At 61.6% G+C, this 17,289-nt stretch overlaps 3 protein-coding genes across 7 annotated transcripts; 1 reads left to right on the top strand and 2 right to left on the bottom strand.

Annotated features, from left to right (window-relative positions):
- The first annotated feature begins 451 nt into the window (after positions 1 to 451).
- On the top strand, positions 452 to 4,695 carry LOC143692341 (uncharacterized). Of its 3 annotated transcripts, none has more exons than XM_077172553.1 (8): positions 452 to 2,312; positions 2,343 to 3,167; positions 3,273 to 3,350; positions 3,434 to 3,545; positions 3,638 to 3,783; positions 3,876 to 3,952; positions 4,054 to 4,127; positions 4,286 to 4,695. In XM_077172553.1, the coding sequence occupies exons 1-8, from the start codon at positions 1,665 to 1,667 to the stop codon at positions 4,366 to 4,368; spliced, it is 2,043 nt and encodes a 680-aa protein (XP_077028668.1). In that variant the 5' UTR covers positions 452 to 1,664; the 3' UTR covers positions 4,369 to 4,695. The 3 variants fall into 3 exon arrangements, with proteins under 3 accessions (XP_077028668.1, XP_077028667.1, XP_077028666.1); XM_077172552.1 differs by having other exon boundaries at positions 454 to 846; positions 939 to 3,167; XM_077172551.1 differs by having other exon boundaries at positions 454 to 3,167.
- A 1,570-nt stretch (positions 4,696 to 6,265) lies between these two features.
- On the bottom strand, positions 6,266 to 7,598 carry LOC143692342 (uncharacterized). Its single transcript, XM_077172563.1, has 2 exons — positions 6,753 to 7,598; positions 6,266 to 6,709 (listed from the first exon to the last, which is right to left on the bottom strand). The coding sequence occupies exons 1-2, from the start codon at positions 7,596 to 7,598 to the stop codon at positions 6,266 to 6,268; spliced, it is 1,290 nt and encodes a 429-aa protein (XP_077028678.1).
- On the bottom strand, positions 6,325 to 17,033 carry NAA10 (N-alpha-acetyltransferase 10, NatA catalytic subunit). Of its 3 annotated transcripts, XM_054654231.2 has the most exons (8): positions 16,875 to 17,033; positions 16,337 to 16,435; positions 14,698 to 14,756; positions 14,525 to 14,570; positions 12,906 to 13,021; positions 11,596 to 11,640; positions 11,201 to 11,285; positions 6,325 to 7,858 (listed from the first exon to the last, which is right to left on the bottom strand). In XM_054654231.2, the coding sequence occupies exons 1-8, from the start codon at positions 16,893 to 16,895 to the stop codon at positions 7,616 to 7,618; spliced, it is 714 nt and encodes a 237-aa protein (XP_054510206.1). In that variant the 5' UTR covers positions 16,896 to 17,033; the 3' UTR covers positions 6,325 to 7,615. The 3 variants fall into 3 exon arrangements, with proteins under 3 accessions (XP_054510206.1, XP_077028695.1, XP_054510207.1); XM_077172580.1 differs by lacking the exon at positions 11,596 to 11,640; XM_054654232.2 differs by lacking the exon at positions 16,337 to 16,435 and having other exon boundaries at positions 16,875 to 17,011.
- Between the last annotated feature and the right edge of the window lie 256 nt (positions 17,034 to 17,289).

Genomic DNA, 17,289 nt, shown 5'->3' with positions numbered 1-17,289 from the left:
GGGCAGCCCCTCTGAAGTGACCATAGGAGGGTCTCAGTCCCTCAGGTGACACTGGGAGGTTCCCAGCCCCTCTACATTCACCGAGGAGAAATCCTGTCCCCTCCGGAGGGGTCCTGGCTGCCCTCACGCTCCCTCAGCCCCTGAGGGAAGGTCCCAGTCCCTCAGGTGACATTGAGTGACCCCAGCCCCTCTATACTCACTGAGGAGAAATGGAAATCCTGTCCCCTCTGGAGGGGTCCCACTGCCCTCACGCTCCCTCAGCCCCTGAGGGAGGGTCCCAGTCCCTCAGGTGACAGCGTGGAAGGGAACCCATCCCCTCCAGGAGGGTCCCATCACCCTCATGCTCCCTCAGCCCCTGAGGGAGTGTCCCCAATCCCTCAGGTGACAGCGTGGAAGGGAACCCGCCCCCTCCAGGAGGGTCTCGCTGCCCTCACGCTCCCTCAGCCCATGAGGGAGTGTCCCCGATCCCTCAGCCCCTAAGGGAGGGTCCCAGTTCCTCAGGTGACATTGGGGGGTCCCAACCCCTCTATACGCACTGAGGAGAAATGGAAATAAATCCTGTCCCTTCCGAAGGGGTCTTGCTGCCCTCACGCTCCCTCAGCCCGTGAGGGAGGGTCCCAGTCCCTCAGGTGACGTTGAGTGACCTCAGCACCTCTATACTCACTGAAGAGGGGGGAAAAATCCTGTCCCCTCTGGAGGAGTTCCACCGCCCTCACGGTCCCTCAGCCCCTCAGGGAAGGTCCCCAATCCCTCAGGTGACAGCGTGGAAGGGAACCCATCCCCTCCAGGAGGGTCCCATCACCCTCATGCTCCCTCAGCCCCTGAGGGAGGGTCCCAGTCCCTCAGGTGACAGTGTGGGGGGAACCTGTCCCCTCCGGGGAGGGTCCTGCCCGCCCCCGTGGTCCCTCAGGCCCTGAGGGAAGGTCCCAGTCCCTAAGGTGACATTGGGGGGTCCCAACCCCTCTATACGCACTGAGGAGAAATGGAAATAAATCCTGTCCCGTCCAGAGGGGTCTTGCTGCCATCACGCTCCCTCAGCCCGTGAGGAAGTGTCCCCGATCCCTCAGCCCCTGACAGAGGGTCTCAGTCCCTCAGGTGACATTGGGGGGGTCCCAGCCCCTCTATACTCACTGAGGAAAAAGAGAAATCCTGTCCCCTCCGGAGGGGTCCCACCGCCCTCACGCTCCCTCAGCCCCTGAGGGAGGGTCCCAGTCCCTCAGGTGACAGCGTGGAAGGGAACCCGTCCCCTCTGGGAGGGTCTTGCCCGCCCTCACGCTACCTCAGCCCTTCAGGGAGTGTCTCAGTCCCTCAGGTGACAGCGTGGAAGGGAACCCGTCCCCTCCGGGAGGGTCTTGCCCGCCCTCACGCTACCTCAGCCCTTCAGGGAGTGTCTCAGTCCCTCAGGTGACAGCGTGGAAGGGAACCCGTCCCCTCCGGGAGGGTCTCACCGCGCTCACGCTCCCTCAGCCCCTCATGGCGGGAGGGGGGCGGAGCCTCTCCCCTCACAGCCGCGGCTCTCGCGCCGCCCGCACGTGCGCTCCTCGCGCTGCGCATGAGCGCGCGGCTCCCCCCGGCCCCGCCCACCGCGCTCCCCGGAGCCCGCCAAAGCGACGCGTTCCCATTGGCCGCCCTTTTCCCGCCCGCCCCGCGTGACGGGCGTCGCCATGGCAACCGGCCAATGGGGCAGCGCGCGAGTGACGAGCGGGGTGGGCGGGGCCTCGGCGGCGGCGGCGGCGGCGGCGCGCGCGCTTTTTCGGCCGCTGGCGGGCGCCGGAGCCGCCGCCATGAGCGGGGCCGGGGCCGGGGCCGGGACAGAACGACCGTCCCCGGCCAAGCTCCGCCGTCTGGACGAGCCCAGCGGGACGGGCTCCGCCGCCGCCGTTAACCGCGGGGAGGAGACGGCGCGTTCCCCCACCCCCGCCGGAGGTCGTGGTGAGGGCCGCAACGCGCGCGCGCGGGGCGACGGGTCCGGGCATGCGCGGGGCGGCGGCGGCGGGGACGAGCGAGCGCCCCCTGGCGGCTGCTCGGAGATGGCGGCTTTGACCGGGGAGGGGCTGGAGACCCCCGAGGAGGGGATGGAGACCCCCAAGGAGGGGATGGAGACCCCCAAGAAGGGGCTTGAGATCCCCGGGAAAGTCACCGGGGAGGTCACAGCCAGCTCAGAGACCACCGAGGAGGCCAAGGGAGAGCTGGAGACCATCAACGGATGCGAAGGGAGCCTGGAGAACACAAGGAGTGAGTGCTCAGAGGAGGAAAAAGGGGGTTTGGAGACCACCAGAGAGGTCAAAGAGGGGATGGAGACCACCAGAGATGTCAAAGAGGGGATGGAGACCACCAGAGAGGACATGGGAGATCTGGAAATTGCTGCCACACACTCCTTGGAGAAGAACAAGAGTGTCCTGGAGACTCCCACGGAATCCAAAGGAAGCCTGGAGACCACCAGAGAGGCCCAGGGTGGTCTGCAGAGCATCAGGGAGGTCACAGGGAGCCTTGGGAGCACCAATGGGCGCAAAGGGAGCCTGGAGACGGCTGTCACTCGCTGCTTGGAGCAGGGCAGAAGGAGCAAAGGGGGCTTGGAGACCACCCCCAAGGTCCTGGGGAGCGTGGAGAGTGATGCTTGTCCTGGTGGCGAGCAGAAAAGCACCAACAGGCGCAAAGCAAAGCCCCCTACGAGACCCAGGGCCGGCGTAGAGAGGGAGAGAAACCTGGACACCAGCTTGGAGGGCTTGGAAGCCAGCAGAGAAGACACAGAAAGCCTGGAGAGCACCATCACCGGCCACGTGAGGTGGGACAGAGAGCAGAAAGGAGGCGTGGAGTTCACCACAGAGCCCGAGGAGGGCCTGGAACCCACGGGACCCTGCGTGGGGCAGAGCCCCGGGGTCCTGGAGCCCACGGGGGTCCCGGCGGCCGAGGAGAGCGCGGTGATCTCGCTGGATGAGGACGAGGAGGAGGAGGAGGAGGAGGAGGAGGAGGAGGAGGAGCGGGATGAAGGCCCTGCGAGGTACCTGGCGGCTCTGGAGGCCGTTCAGCTGGAGCTGGAGGCCGTGGAGGAGGAGGCAGCCCGAGCTTTCCGCCGCCTCCGCGCCCGCTTCTGCCTCCGCCGCCGGCCGCACCTGCAGCGCCGCAACCGCCTCATCCAGCACATCCCCGGCTTCTGGGTCACTGCTGTATCCCTGAGGGGGTTGAAATTTTGGAATTTTGGGGTGTGGAGGGGAGGAGGGGAGGTACAGAGGAACTTGCAGATCTTTCCTTGACCCTCTCCTCGTGCCCAGTTCTTGAACCACCCGCAGCTCTCGGCCATGATCAGCGACCGCGACGAGGACGCGCTGAGCTACATGACGAGCCTGCAGGTGCCTGGAGGGGTTTGGGGGGGACATTTGGGGTGCTGTGACCCCCCCCCCACCTCCCTGAGGTGACACAGGTGGGTTTGCAGGTGGAGGAGTTCGGGCAGAGCCGCCCTGGCTGTCGGATCCGGTTCTTCTTCAGCGTCAACCCCTATTTCCAGAACGACGTCGTGGCCAAGGAGTTCGTGCGCGGCCCCTCCGGTGGGTGTTGGGGCAAGGATGGGGGGAACCAGCTCAAAGAGGGGGTTTGGGGGCTCCAGAGCGACCTCACGGTGTGTTGTCCCTCCTCTCAGGTCACCTGGTGTCCCACTCGACCCCCATCCGGTGGTGGCAGGGCCAGGACCCCCGGTCCCGCCGCCACAAGGGACCCCCGGCCCCTCGGAGCTTCTTTGCTTGGTTTGGGGATCACAGCTTCCCTGCAGGGGATCGTGTGGCTGAGGTGAGCCCGGTGCTCCCAGTGCTCCCAGTGCTCCCAGTGCTCCCAGTTCCACCTCCCAGTACCCCCCTGAACTCCCCCATGTCCCTCTCCAGATCATCAAGGAGGAGCTTTGGCCCAACCCTCTCCAGTTCTACCTGCTGGGGGAGGGCGCTGAGGGACCCCCTGACAGGTGAGCTGCACCCCAAAGGGGGGGGTTTGGGGAGGGAGGGAACCCCAAATTTTCAATTTTCAACCTCCCCCCCATGAACGAAAATTTTCAATTTTCCCCAGTGAGAGCGGCGAGGACTGCGTGGTGATCCTGGATGATGATGAGGATGTGCAGGAGATCCCAGATGATGGGGATGGTAAGAGACCCCTCCCTCCCTCTCCACCCTGGGGACACCCCAAAGCTCAGGGGGGACCCCAAAACCTGAGGAAATGGGGGGTGAGACCCCTCTCCCCATAATTCTCTTGGAAGGGGAGTAGGAGCTGATTTTGTGCCCCCCAATTTTCCCCCTTTCAGGCAGTGGTGTGGAAGAAATCCCAACAGAGGAGCCCCCCAACCCCCCCGTGGGGCAGAAAGACCCCAACAGGGGCAGAATTTAATGTGGGGGGGGGGATTTGGGGGTGCTGCACATCTCCACCCCCCCTGGAATTGCGGGTAATGAGGGGCTGGGGGTCCCCAACACAGCTCAGGGTGTTCGAAGGCCTTTCACCCCCCCCCCTTTCCCCCCTTTTTTTTTGGGGACCCCCAAATCTCCCCCAGCTGGGGGGCATCTCCCTAAATCCCTCCCCCACACCCACCCATCACACACAAAGGGGAGAAACTCAACAATTTCCTGACCATTTTTTTGTACATTTTGGGTTAAAAACTTGTAAAATTTGCTTTTTATATCTAAAGTTATATTATAATAAAGAGAAAGTTTTAACAGATTTACAGAGACCTCCCCTCGAACCCCAAGGGAGCTGGGGGGGCGATTTCAGGGTGGTTTTACTCCCCTGTTCCTGGGATCTCCCAGAATTTGTGCTGGAATTCTCCTCCTCATCCTCGCCGGTTCTGGCACTCCCCTGCCCCGTTTCCATCCTGGTCCCGGTGCCTCCATCTCATGGTCCTGGTTCCCCCTCCCAATTTCCATCCCTTTCCTGCCCCAGCCTTGCTCTGGTCCCAGTCCCGGTCCTGTTCCCAGTCCCAATCCCGTTCCTGGCCCCGTTCCTGGCCCCGTTCCCACTGTCCCACCCTCACTCCAGTCCCAATCCCGTTCGTGGTCCCTGTTCCCGCTGCCCCAGTCTTGCTCCAGTCCCAGTCCCATTCCCGGTGTCTCAGCCTGGCTCCGGTCCCAATCCCTGTCCTGTTCCCAGTCCCAATCCCGTTCCTGGTCCCGTTCCCACCTGTCCCACCCTCACTCCAGTCCCAATCCCGGTCCCAATCCCGTTCCTGGCCCCATTCCTGCTGTTCCAGCCTCACTCCAGTCCCAATCCCGTTCGTGGTCCCTGTTCCCGCTGCCTCAGTCTTGCTCCAGTCCTGGTCCCATTCCCGCTGCCCCAGCCTTGCTCTGGTCCCGGTCCCATTCCTGGTGTCTCAGCCTGGCTCTGGTCCCAATCCCTGTCCTGTTCCCAGTCCCTGTCCCGTTCCCGGCCCCGTTCCCAGCCCCGTTCCTGCTGTTCCAGCCTCACTCCAGTCCCAATCCCGGTCCCAATCCCATTCCTGGTGCCCCAGCCTCGCTCCGACCCCGTTCCTGCTGCCCCAGCCTCGCTCCAATCCCGGTCCCATTCCCGGTCCCTGTTCCTGCTGCCCCAGCTTCTCTCCAGTCCCAATCCCGTTCCTGGCCCCGTTCCCGCTGTCCCAGCCTGGCTCCGGTCCCGTTCCCAGTCCCGGTCCCGTTCCCGCTGTCCCAGCCTGGCTCCGGTCCCGTTCCCGGTCCCGATCCCGTTCCCGCTGCCCCAGCCTGGCTCCGGTCCCGTTCCCGGTCCCGATCCCGTTCCCGCTGCCCCAGCCTGGCTCCGGTCCCAGTCCCGGTCCCGATCCCGTTCCCGCTGCCCCAGCCTGGCTCCGGTCCCGTTCCCGGTCCCGATCCCGTTCCCGCTGCCCCAGCCTGGCTCCGGTCCCGTTCCCGTTCCCGGTCCCGTTCCCAATCCTGATCCCGTTCCCGCTGCCCCAGCCGGGCTCCGGTCCCGTTCCCAATCCCGATCCCGTTCCTGGCCCCGTTCCCGCTGTCCCAGCCTGGCTCCGGTCCTGTTTCCGGTCCCGTTCCCGGTCCCGATCCCGTTCCCGCTGTCCCAGCCTGGCTCCGGTCCCGTTCCCGTTCCCGTTCCCGTTCCCGATCCCGTTCCCGCCCCATCAGCGCCGCCTGCCCTTCCCCGTCCTTCCGCCAGAGGGCGCCACAACCGCGCATCTCCGCCAATCAGCGAGAGGCAAATCTGCATAGACCACGCCCCCTTCAACACCACCCGTTTCCATAGGGGGCGTGGTCAACCCAAGCCCCGCCCACACCGCTTTAACCCTTTAGGGAGGGGTCGAGACCCCCAAAAATCCACGAGCCCCCCACAAAGAAAGAGCCGAGCCTGGAGACAGAGGGGCTTTAATGCCCCCCGCCAGCACCGAGGGGTCCTGGGGGGCTCCCGGGGGTCCCTGAGATTTTGGGGGGGCTCCGGAGGGTCCCAGGAGTTCTGGGGGGGCTCCCGGGGGTCCCAGGGATTTTTTGGGGGGCTCCGAGGGATTTTTTGGGGGGGTCCCAGGGATTTTTTGCAGGGGCTCCCAGAGATTTTTTGGGGGGACTCCTGGAAGTCCCAGGGATTTTTGGGGGGGGGTCCCAAGGGTCCCAGGGGTTTTTTTGGGGGGGATTCTGGGGATTTTTTGGGGGGGCTCCCTGGGGTCCCAGAGATTTTTTTGTGGAGCCTCCCAGGGGTTTTTGGGGGGAGCTCCTGGGGGTCCCAGAAATTTTGGGGGGGCTCCTGGGGATTTTTTGGGGGGCTCCCAGGGATTTTGTGGGAGTTCCCAGGGGTCCCAATGATTTTTTTGGGGGGGCTCCCAGAGATTTTTTCGGGAGGCTCCCGGGGATTTTTGGGGGGGCTCCCAGAGATTTTTTGGGGAGGTTCCTGGAGATTTTTGGGGGGGCTCCTGCAGATTTTTTGGGGAAAGTCACAGAGATTTTTTGGGGGGGATCCCAGGGATTTTTAGGGTGAGCTCCTGGGGATCCCAGAGATTTTTTAGGGGCTCCAGGGATTTTTTGGGGGAGCTCCTGGGGATTTTTGGGGAAGGGTCCCAGGGATTTTTGCAGGAGGTCCGGGAGATTTTTTGGGGGGGGATCCCAGGGATTTTTGGGGAGGCTCCTGGAGACCCCAGAGTATTTTTGGGGAGGCTCCCAGAGATTTTTTTGGGGAGATTCCTGGAGATTTTTAGGGGGGGCTCCTGGGGATCCCAGAGATTTTTTGGGGGACCTCCCGGGGATTTTTGGGAAGGGGTCCCAGGGATTTTTTGGGGAAAATCCCAGATATTTTTTGGGGGGGATCCCAGGGATTTTTGGGGTGGGCCCTGGGGGTCCCACAGATTTTTTTGGGGGGGGGCTCCTGGGGATTTTTGGGCAGGCTCCTGGAGACCTCAGAGTATTTTTGGGGGGGCTCCTGGGTATCCCAGAGATTTTTTGAGAGAGCTCCCGGGAATTTTTGGGGGGATCCCAGGGATTTTTGCGGGAGATCCGGGAGATTTTTTTGCGCTGCCTCCTGGGGATCCCAGCGATTTTTGGGGCGACTCTTGGGGATTTTTTGGCCAAAACCCCAAAGATTTTTTTGCAGGGGCTCCCGGGGGTCCCAGGGATGTTTTTTGGGGGGTTCCCCATTGATTTTTGGGGGGTCTCTATGAGGCGGAATCCGAGGCCTCCGAGCTGTCCTTCACGTCCGTGCTCTCCGTGGTCTCGCTGACCTCGCTCAGGTCTTTGCTGTCCCCCCCCCCGTCCTCCTGCTGCTGTTGGGGGGCTCCCCCCGGGGTCGGGGGGTTCGTGGGGGTCCCCCCAGAGCCGCAGACCCCGTCCCCACCTCGGGGGGGCTCGCTGGGGGCTGGGGGCCGACCCCGCTCCTTCTGCTCCAGCTGCTTCCTCAGCTGGGGGGACACAAGGGGTTAAAATTGGGGGGGGGTGTGGAAGACCCTCAGGAAGGATTTTGGGGGGTCCCAGGGGGGGTGGAGAGTGTTTTGGGGGGTCCCAGGGGGGTGGGTTTCCCCCAGGAAGGTTTTTGGGGGGTCTCAGGGTTGGGGAGGATTTTTGGGGGTCCCTGGAAGCTCCTCCAGGAGGGATTTTGGGGTTCCATGGGGGTACAGGGAGGGTTTTTTGGGGGTCCCAAGGGGGTGGAATCCCCCCAGGAGGGATTTTTGGGGTCCCAAGGGGATATGGGGAGGGGTTTTGGGGGTTCCTGGGGGGTTGGGGAGGGTTTTTTGGGGGTCCGGGGGTCCCAGGGATGATGGAAGCCCCCAGGAGGGTTTTTGGGGTCCCTTGAAGCCCCCCAGGAGGTTTTTTTGGGATTCCAGGGGATTTGGGGAAGTTTTTTGGGGGTCCCAGGGTGGGATGGGGAGGATTTTTGGGGGTCCCTGGAAGCTCCTCCAGGAGGGATTTTTGGGGTTCCATTGGATATGGGGAGGGTTTTTGGGGGTCCCAGAGTGAGGGGGAAGTTTTTTGGGGGTCCCAGGGATGATGGAAGCCCCCCAGGAGGGTTTTTGGGGTCCCTGGAAGCTCCTCCAGGAGGGATTTTGGGGGTCCCAGGGTGGGGGGGATCCCCCAGGAGGGATTTTGGGGGTCCTGGAAGCCCCTCCAGGAGGTTTTTTTTGGGGGTCCCAGGGGATATGGGGAAGTTTTTGGGGGTCCCAGAGTTGGGGAGGTTTTTTTGAGGGTCCTTGGAAGCCCCTCCAGGAGGGATTTTGGGGTTCCATGGGGGTACAGGGAGGATTTTTGGGGTCCCAGGCTGAGTGGAATCCCCCCCAGGAGGGATTTTGGGGTCCCTTGAAGCCCCTCCAAGAGGGATTTTGGGGGTCCCAGGGTGGGGGGGATCCCCCCCAGGAGGGATTTTGGGGGTCCCTTGAAGCCCCTCCAGGAGGGATTTTGGGGGGTCCCAGGGGATATGGGGAAGTTTTTTGGGGGTCCCAGGGAAGATTGCAGCCCCCCAGGAGGATTTTGGGGTCCCATGGGATATGGGGAGGGTTTTTGGGGGGTCTCAGGGTTGGGGAGGATTTTTGGGGGTCCTTGGAAGCTCCTCCAGGAGGGATTTTGGGGTTCCATGGGGGTATGGGGAAGTTTTTTGGGGGTCCCAGGGAAGATTGCAGCCCCCCAGGAGGGATTTTGGGGTCCCTGGAAGTTCCTCCAGGAGGGATTTTGGGGGTCCCAGTTTGGGGACATTTTTGGGGGTCCCAGGTGGGGATGGGGATTTTTTTGGGGGGTCCCAGGTGGGGTTGGGGAAGCTTTTGGGGTGTCCCAGCCCATTTTGGGGTCCCCTGGGGGTTTTTGTGAGGGTCTCATGGGCATTTTTGGGGTCTCCCATCCCGTTTTGGGGTCCCCTGGATGATTTTAGGGTTCCCAGGGTTGGAGAGGATTTTTGGGGGTGTCCCAGGGTGGGGCTGGGGGTTCATGAGGAGTTTTTGGGGGGTCCCAGTGGTTCATGAGGAGTTTTTGGGGGGGTCCTGAGGGTTCATGAGGAGTTTTTGGGGGGGTCCTGGGGGTTCATGAGGAGTTTTGGGGGGTCCCAGAGTTGGGGAGGTTTTTATGGGGTCCTGGAAGCTCCTCCAGGAGGTTTTTTGGGGTCCCAGGTGGGGTTGGGGAAGCTTTTGGGGGTCCCAGCCCATTTTGGGGTCCCCTGAGGGTTTTTGTGGGGTTCCCATGGGCATTTTTGTGGGGGTCTCCCAGACAGTTTTGGGGTCCCCTGGGGAGTTTTTGGGGTCTCCTGGGGGTTTTTTGGTTTCCCTGGGGGTTTTTGTGGGGGTCCCATGGGGGTTTTTGGGGTCTCCCAGCCCGTTTTGGGGTCCCCTGGTTGGTTTTGGGTTCCTGTGGTGGTCCCAGCCCATTTTGGGGTCCCCTGGGAGTTCCTGTGGTGGTTTTTGGGGTCTCCCAGCCAGTTTTGGGGTCTCCTGGGGGTTTTTGGATTCCCCTGGGCATTTTTGGGGGTCCCAGCCCATTTTGAGGTCCCCTGAGGGTTTTTGTGAGGGTCTCATGGGCATTTTTGGGGGTCTCCCATCCCGTTTTGGGGTCCCCTGGATGTTTTTAGGGTTCCCAGAGTTGGAGAGGATTTTGGGGGTGTCCCGAGGTAGGGCTGGGGGTTCATGAGGAGTTTTTGGGGGTCCCAGGGGTTCATGAGGAGTTTTTGGGGGGTCCCAGGGGTTCATGAGGAGTTTTTGGGGGTCCTGGGGGTTCATGAGGAGTTTTTGGGGGGGTCCCAGAGTTGGGGAGGTTTTTATGGGGTCCTGGAAGCTCCTCCAGGAGGATTTTTGGGGGTCCCAGGGTTGGGGAGGTTTTCGGGCTCCCAGGTGGGGTTGGGGAAGCTTTTGGGGTGTCCCAGCCCATTTTGGGTTCCCCTGGGGAGTTTTTGGGGTGTCCTGGGGGTTTTTATTTCCCCTGGGAGTTTTTGGGGTCTCCCAGCCCGTTTTGGGGTCTCCTGGGGGTTTTGGTTTCCCCGGGGGTTTTTGTGGGGGTCCCATGGGCGTTTTTGGGGTCCCATGGGGGTTTTTGGGTTCCTGTGGTGGTTCTTGGGGGTCCCAGCCAGTTTTGGGGTCCCCTGAGGGTTTTTGTGGGGGTCCCATGGGCGTTTTTGGGGTCTCCCAGCCCGTTTTGGGGTCCTGCAGGTTTTTTTGGGTTCCCCTGGGGGTTTTTGGGGTGTCCTGGGGGTTTTTGTGAGGGTCCCACGGGCGTTTTTGGGTTCCCATGGGCATTTTTTGGGTCTCCCATCCCGTTTTGGGGTCCCCTGGATGTTTTTAGGGTTCCCCAGGGTTGGAGAGGATTTTGGGGGGGGTCCCAAGGTGGGGCTGGGGGTTCATGAGGAGTTTTTGGGGGGTCCCAGGTGGGGCTGGGGGTTCATGAGGAGTTTTGGGGGGGTCCCAGGGGTCCATGAGGAGTTTTTGGGGGGGTCCTGAGGCTTCATGAGGAGTTTTTGGGGGGTCCTGAGGGTTCATGAGGAGTTTTTGGGGGGTCCCAGGGGGGCAGGGGCTGGGGGTTCATGAGGAGTTTTGGGGGGTCCCAGGGGTTCATGAGGAGTTTTTGGGGGATCCCAGGCGTTCATGAGGAGTTTTTGGGGGGTCCCAGGGGTTCATGAGGAGTTTTTGGGGTGTCCCGGGGGTTCATGAGGAGTTTTTGGGGGAGTCCTGAGGGTTCATGAGGAGTTTTTGGGGGGTCCCAGGGGTCCATGAGGAATTTTTGGGGGGTCCCAGGGGTTCATGAGGAGTTTTTGGGGGTCCCAGGGGCTGCACCTCCTCTGCCATCTGGCTCAGGTCCCGTTTCATGGCGTAGGCGTCCTCCCCGTCCGCGTAGTACTTGGGCTCCACCTCGCTGATCCTGGGGGGAATTTGGGGGGTCACAAACGGGGGGCACCCCAAAAAACACCCAGGAGAACCCAAAAACGGCATGGGACACCCCAAAAATGGCACAGAACACCCCAAAAATAGCACAGGACACCCCAAAAACCACCAGGGGAACCCAAAAAGCCCCACAGGACCCTCCCAAAACCCCTCCAGGAGCCCCCCAAACCCATCCCAAAATCCCTTCAAAACCCCCCAAAACCTCCCCAGACCCCCCAAAATTTCTCCTGACACCCCAAAATTTCTCCTGACCCCCCCCAAATCGCCCCAGAGCCCCCCAGACTCACTGGAAGTTGAGGGTGTTGGAGTAGAGGTGCAGCGCTGCCCGGTTACTGCCAAGGACAAATGGGGTGGGGTCATTTTGGGGGGGCCCTAAAGGGGTTTTGGGGTCACCTCAGGGTTCCTTGAGGGATTTTGGGGTCATCTGAGGGCTTGGGAGGGTTCCTTGAGGGGTTTTGGGGTCACCTGAGGATTTCTTGAGGGTTCTGGGGTCACCTGAGGGTTCCTTGAGGGGTTTTGGGGTCTCCTTGAGGGATTTTTGGGGTCACCTGAGGGTTCCTTGAGGGTTTTGGTGACACCTGAGGGTTCCTTGAAGGTTCCTTGAGGGGTTTTGGGGTCACCTGAGGATTTCACGAGGGTTTTGGGGTCACCTGAGGGTTTCTTGAAGGTTCCTTGAGGGTTTTGGGGTCACCTGAGGATTTCTTGAGGAGTTTTGGGGTCACCTGAGGATTTCTTGAGGGGTTTTGGGGGCACCTGAGGGTTCCTTGAGGGATTTTGGGGTCATCTGAGGATTTCAGGAGGGTTTTGGGGGCATCTGAGGATTCCTTGAGAGGTTTTGGGGTCATCTGAGGGCTTGGGAGGGTTCCTTGAGGGTTTTGGTGACACCTGAGGGTTCCTTGAGGGATTTTGGGGTCACCTGAGGATTTCATGAGGAGTTTTGGGGGCATCTGAGGATTCCTTGAGGGTTTTGGGGTCACCTGAGGGTTTGGGAGGGTCCCTTGAGGGGTTTTGGGGTCACCTGAGGATTTCATGAGGAGTTTTGGGGGCATCTGAGGATTTCTTGAGGAGTTTTGGGGTCACCTCAGGGTTTTTTGAAGGTTTTGGGGAGGGTTCCTTAAAGGTTCTTTGAGGGGTTTGGGGTGACCTGAGGGTTTGGGAGGGTCCCTCAGGGAGATTTGGGGTCCCTCAGGGGGTTTTTGGGCTCCCTCCAGGAGTTATTGAGGTCCCTCAGGGGGTTTTTGGGGTCCCTGATGGGGTTTTTGGGGGTCCCTCAGGGGGTTTTTGGGGTTCGTCAGGGAGATTTGGGGTCCCTGAGGGGGTTTTTGGGGTCCCTCAGGGAGTTTTGGGGTCCCTCAGGATATTTTGGGGTCCCCAGGGTATTTTGGGGTCCCTGAGGGGGTTTTTGGGGTCCCCGGGGTATTTTGGGGTCCCTCAGGATGTTTTGGAGTCCCTCAGGGAGTTTTTAGGGTCCCTCAGGGAGTTTTGGGATCCCTCAGGGTATTTTGGGGTCCCTCAGGGTATTTTTGGGGTCCCTGAGGGGGTTTTTGGGGTCCCTGAGGGGGTTTTTGGGGTCCCCAGGGGGTTTTTGGGGTGGCACCTCTTGCGCACGTGCAGGCTCACGTATTTGGCGTTGAAGTTCTCGATCATGGCCCGGCTGGCCTGGTCCATCAGCTTCTGCGCCAGCCCCAGGCGCCGGTGGGAGCGCTTCACCGCCTGGGGACCCCAAAAACGGGGGGGACACCCCGAAAATGGGGTGAGACACCCCGAAAATGGGGTGAGACACCCCGAAAATGGGGTGAGACACCACAAAAATGGGATGGGAAACCCCGAAAATGGGATGGGAAACCCCGAAAATGGGGTGGGACACCCCGAAAATGGGATGGGAAACCCCAAAAATGGGATGGGACACCCCGAAAATGGGATGGGAAACCCCAAAAATGGAGTGAGACACCCCAAAAACGGGGTGAGACACCACAGAAATGGGGTGGGACACCACAGAAATGGGATGGGACACCCCAAAAATGGGATGGGAAACCCCGAAAATGGGGTGAGACACCACAAAAACGGGGTGGGACACACCAAAAACACCCAGGGGAACCCAAACACGGGGTGAGACACCCCAAAAATGAGATGGGACACCCCAAAAATGGAGTGAGACACCCCAAAAACGGGGTGAGACACCACAGAAACGGGGTGAGACACCCCAGAAAACACCCAAGGGAACCCAAAAACGGGATGGGAAACCCCAAAAACGGTGTGAGACACCCCAAAAACGGGGTGGGACACCACAAAAACACCCAGGGGAACACCCAAAAATGGGATGGGAAACCCCAAAAATGGGATGGGAAACCCCAAAAATGGGATGGGACACCCCAAAAACGGGGTGAGACACCACAGAAACGGGGTGGGACACCCCAAAAACGGGGTGAGACACCCCAAAAACGGGATGGGACACCCCAAAAATGGGATGGGACACCACAAACACGGGGTGAGACACCCCAAAAATGGGATGGGAAACCCCAAAAACACCCAGGGGAACACAAAACCCCCATAGCACCACTCAATGAACCCCCCCAACCCATCCCAAGAGCCCCCCCCCGAACCCTCAGGTGACCCCAAAGACCCCCAAGGAGCCCCCCCAAACCCATCCCAAGCTCTCAGGTGACCCCAAAGACCCCTCAGGACCCCCCAAATCCCCTCCAGGACCTCCCCAAATCCCTCCAGGACCCCCCCAAACCCCTCCCAGAGCCCCCGAAACCCCTCCAGAACCCCCCCAGGACCTCCCAAACCCCTCCAGACCCCCCCCAAAGCCCTCCCAGAGCCCCCCAAAACCCCTCCAGAAGCCCCTCAGGACCCCACAAGGTGACCCCAAAACCCCTCTGATCTATTCCAGGACCCCCCCAAAACCCCTCTAGGACCCCACAAGCCTTTAAGTGACCCCAAAACCTTTCCAGAACCCCCCCAAACCCCTCTGATCTATTCCAGAACCCTCCCAAACCCCTCCCAGAGCTCCCCAAACCCCTCCAGGACCCCCCAAACTCCTCCAGAACCCCCTCAGGACCCCACAAGGTGACCCCCAAACCCCTCTGATCTATTCCAGGACCCCCCCAAACCCCTCTCAGGACCCCCCCCAAATCCCTCCAGGACCTCCCCAGGACCCCCCAAATCCCTCCAGGACCCCCCAAACCCCCCAGGACCCCCCAAACCCCATCTCACCAGGGAGGTGATGTGCCCATGGGGGACATCATCGGGGTCTTCCTCCCTACAGGAACACAGGGAGGAGGAGGGGGGGGTTAGAGGGGTGAGACCACCCCAAATCCCCCCAGGGACCCCCCAAAAGGGCAGAAAATGGGGTGGGGGTCCCACACTCGGGGGGGTCCCACACTCACATCTTGGCCAGGACGTAACCGACGATCTTCCCGTTCTCATCCTCGGCGATGTACGAGAGCTGGGGGGACAGGGGACAGTGAGGGGACAGGGGACAGTGGGGACAATGGGACAGGGGACAAAGGGACAGGGGACAATGGGACAGGGGACAGTGGGGGACAGGGGACAGGGGACAATGGGACAGGTGACAATGGGACAGGTGACAATGGGGGACAGGTGACAATGGGGGACAGGGGACAAAGGGGGACAGGGGGCAATGGGGACAGGGCGCAATGGGGACAATGGGACAGGGGACAAAGGGGGACAGGGGGCAATGGGACGGGGACAAAGGTGACAATGGGACAGGGGACAGTGAGGGGACAGGGGGCAATGGGGACGGGGGCAATGGGGACAATGGGACAGGGGACAATGGGGAACAGGGGACAATGGGACGGGGACAATGGGACGGGGACAAAAGTGACAATGGGACAGGGGACAAAGGGGACAATGGGGACAGGGGACAAAGGGGACAAAGGGACAGGGGACAGTGAGGGGACAGGGGACAGTGAGGGGACAGGGGACAAAGGGGACTGGGGACAATGGGACAGGGGACAATGGGACAGGGGACAAGGGGAACAGGGGACAATGGGGACGGGGACAAAGGGGACGGGGACAAAGGGGACAGGGGACAATGGGGGGGAAGAGGTGACAATGGGACAGGGGACAATGGGAAGGGACAATGAGGGACTGGGGACAATGGGGACAGGGGACAATGGGACGGGGACAAAGGTGACAATGGGACAGGGGACAGTGGGACAGGGGACAATGGGGGACAGGGGACAATGGGGACAGGGGACAATGGGGGGACAGGTGACAATTGGAAAAAACAGGTGACAATGGGGACGGGGACAATGGGACAGGGGACAGTGGGACAGGGGACAATGGGAGACAATGGGGGGGAACAGGGGACAATGGGGACAGGGGACAATGGGGGACAGAGGACAATGGGGAAAGTGGGGGACAGGGGACAATGGGGGACAGGGGGCAATGGGACAGGGACAATGGGACAGGGGACAATGGGACAGGGGACAATGGGGAACAGGGGGCAATGGGAACAGGGGACAATGAGGACAAGGCACAATAGGGGACAGGGCACAATGGGGACAAGTGACAATAGGGACAGATGACAATCGGACAAAACAGGTGACAGTGGGACAGGGGGACAATGGGAAGGGACAATGAGGGAGTAGGGACAATGGGGACAGGGGACAATGGGGACAAGGCACAATAGGGGACAGGGCACAATGGGGACAGGTGAGGGTGGGACAGGTGACAATGGGGGGGGAACAGGTGACAATGGGGGGTGTGAAAGCGGTGAAGGGGGGTCAGGTGTCCATGGGGGGGATTCCAGGGGGTCCTGGGGGAAAGGGGGGGGGCAGGTGTGCCTGGGGCGGGGGGGGGAGGAAATCCAGGTGACCCTGGGAGGGGCCAGGTGTGCCTGGGAAGGGGATCCAGGGGGTCCTGGTGTGAAATTCAGTACCCCAGGTGTGCCAAGGAGGGATCCAGGTGTTCTGGAGGAGACCGAGGGGCACCGGGGTGGGGTTAAATCCGGGGAAGGGGGGGTTAAATCCCGGTAATCCCGGGGCGGATCCAGAGCCACACCTGAGGCCAGGAGAGGCCGTGGTAGAAATAATATTTCATCTGGTAGTTCTCGGGCAGGCAGAGCAGGTTGCAGTGCTGCATGTTCATCAGGTCCTCGGGCTACCGGGAGCAACCGGAACCGGAGGAGAACCGGGGGAGTCACCCCAGAACCGGCCCCGGTGCTCCCCAACACCGGGAGAGGTCTCAGAGCCTCCTCCAAGCACGGATCCACCTCAGAGCGCCCAAACGGTACCGGGATCCCCTCAGAGCCCCCCTCAGGACCCGGTACCGCTCCCCAATCCCGGTGTCCCCCTCAGATCCCGGTGTCCCCCTCAGATCCCGGTTCTCCCGGTTCGAGGCCCGGTAAGCACCCGTCGGAGCACGGTCCCCACCTCAGACACCTCATAAATCCCCAGTTCCCCCTCGCATGTCCCGGTGCTCCCCTCAGATCCCGGTGTTCCCCTCACAGCTCCCGCCATGGCCCGGTATCACCGGCAGATCCCTCCCCGGTGCCCAATTCTCCCTGGCCGAGCCCCCCTGTCCCTCGCGGGCCGCCCACCCGCGCGTTCCGGATGTTCATGGCTGCGGTTCCCGCTCCCGGTCGCGTTCCCTGTTCCCGGTGCCGCTCCCGGTGCCGCCGCCGGTCCCGGTCCCCTCACGAGCCGCTTCCGCCGGAAGTTCCTCTCTGACCAATCGGCGCTGAACCCGCCCACCCGTCATGCCGCCATATTGACAGGACTTTCATCCAATCAGCGAGCAGAGAGCGCGATCAGCCCTGCCTTCAGCCAATCAGAGGCGAGTTTCGCGCGTGGGAGGTTTTACCACTCCCACCCCCCCTCACCGACCAATCATATCTGGTTGTGATATGATTGGCAGCAGAACCAGCCAATAAGAAGAGACGGGAGGCGGGGCATCGCAAGGCTCGGAGGCCGCGTGGGCGAACACGCTTTATTGATGTGGGGGAGGGGCTGGGG

The sequence above is a fragment of the Agelaius phoeniceus genome, chromosome 38 (genome assembly GCF_051311805.1).
Source record: "Agelaius phoeniceus isolate bAgePho1 chromosome 38, bAgePho1.hap1, whole genome shotgun sequence".
Taxonomy (NCBI): domain Eukaryota; kingdom Metazoa; phylum Chordata; class Aves; order Passeriformes; family Icteridae; genus Agelaius; species Agelaius phoeniceus.
This window is presented reverse-complemented; position numbering and strand designations above follow the sequence as displayed.

Coding starts and splice junctions, on each gene's coding strand:
- LOC143692341 (XM_077172552.1), top strand. CDS start 1,665: ATGGCAACCGGCCAATGGGGCAGCGCGCGAGTGACGAGCGGGGTGGGC. Junction 3,168..3,272: donor CCGGCTTCTGGGTCACTGCT/GTATCCCTGAGG, acceptor CCTCGTGCCCAG/TTCTTGAACCACCCGCAGCT. Junction 3,784..3,875: donor CAGGGGATCGTGTGGCTGAG/GTGAGCCCGGTG, acceptor GTCCCTCTCCAG/ATCATCAAGGAGGAGCTTTG.
- LOC143692342 (XM_077172563.1), bottom strand. CDS start 7,598: ATGGGGAACCCCCCAAAAAACATCCCTGGGACCCCCGGGAGCCCCTGC. Junction 6,710..6,752: donor CATTGGGACCCCTGGGAACT/CCCACAAAATCC, acceptor TCCCCAGGAGCC/CCCCCAAAATTTCTGGGACC.
- NAA10 (XM_054654231.2), bottom strand. CDS start 16,895: ATGAACATCCGGAACGCGCGG. Junction 14,757..16,336: donor ACGGCCTCTCCTGGCCTCAG/GTGTGGCTCTGG, acceptor CTGTCCCCCCAG/CTCTCGTACATCGCCGAGGA. Junction 14,571..14,697: donor GGTTACGTCCTGGCCAAGAT/GTGAGTGTGGGA, acceptor GTGTTCCTGTAG/GGAGGAAGACCCCGATGATG.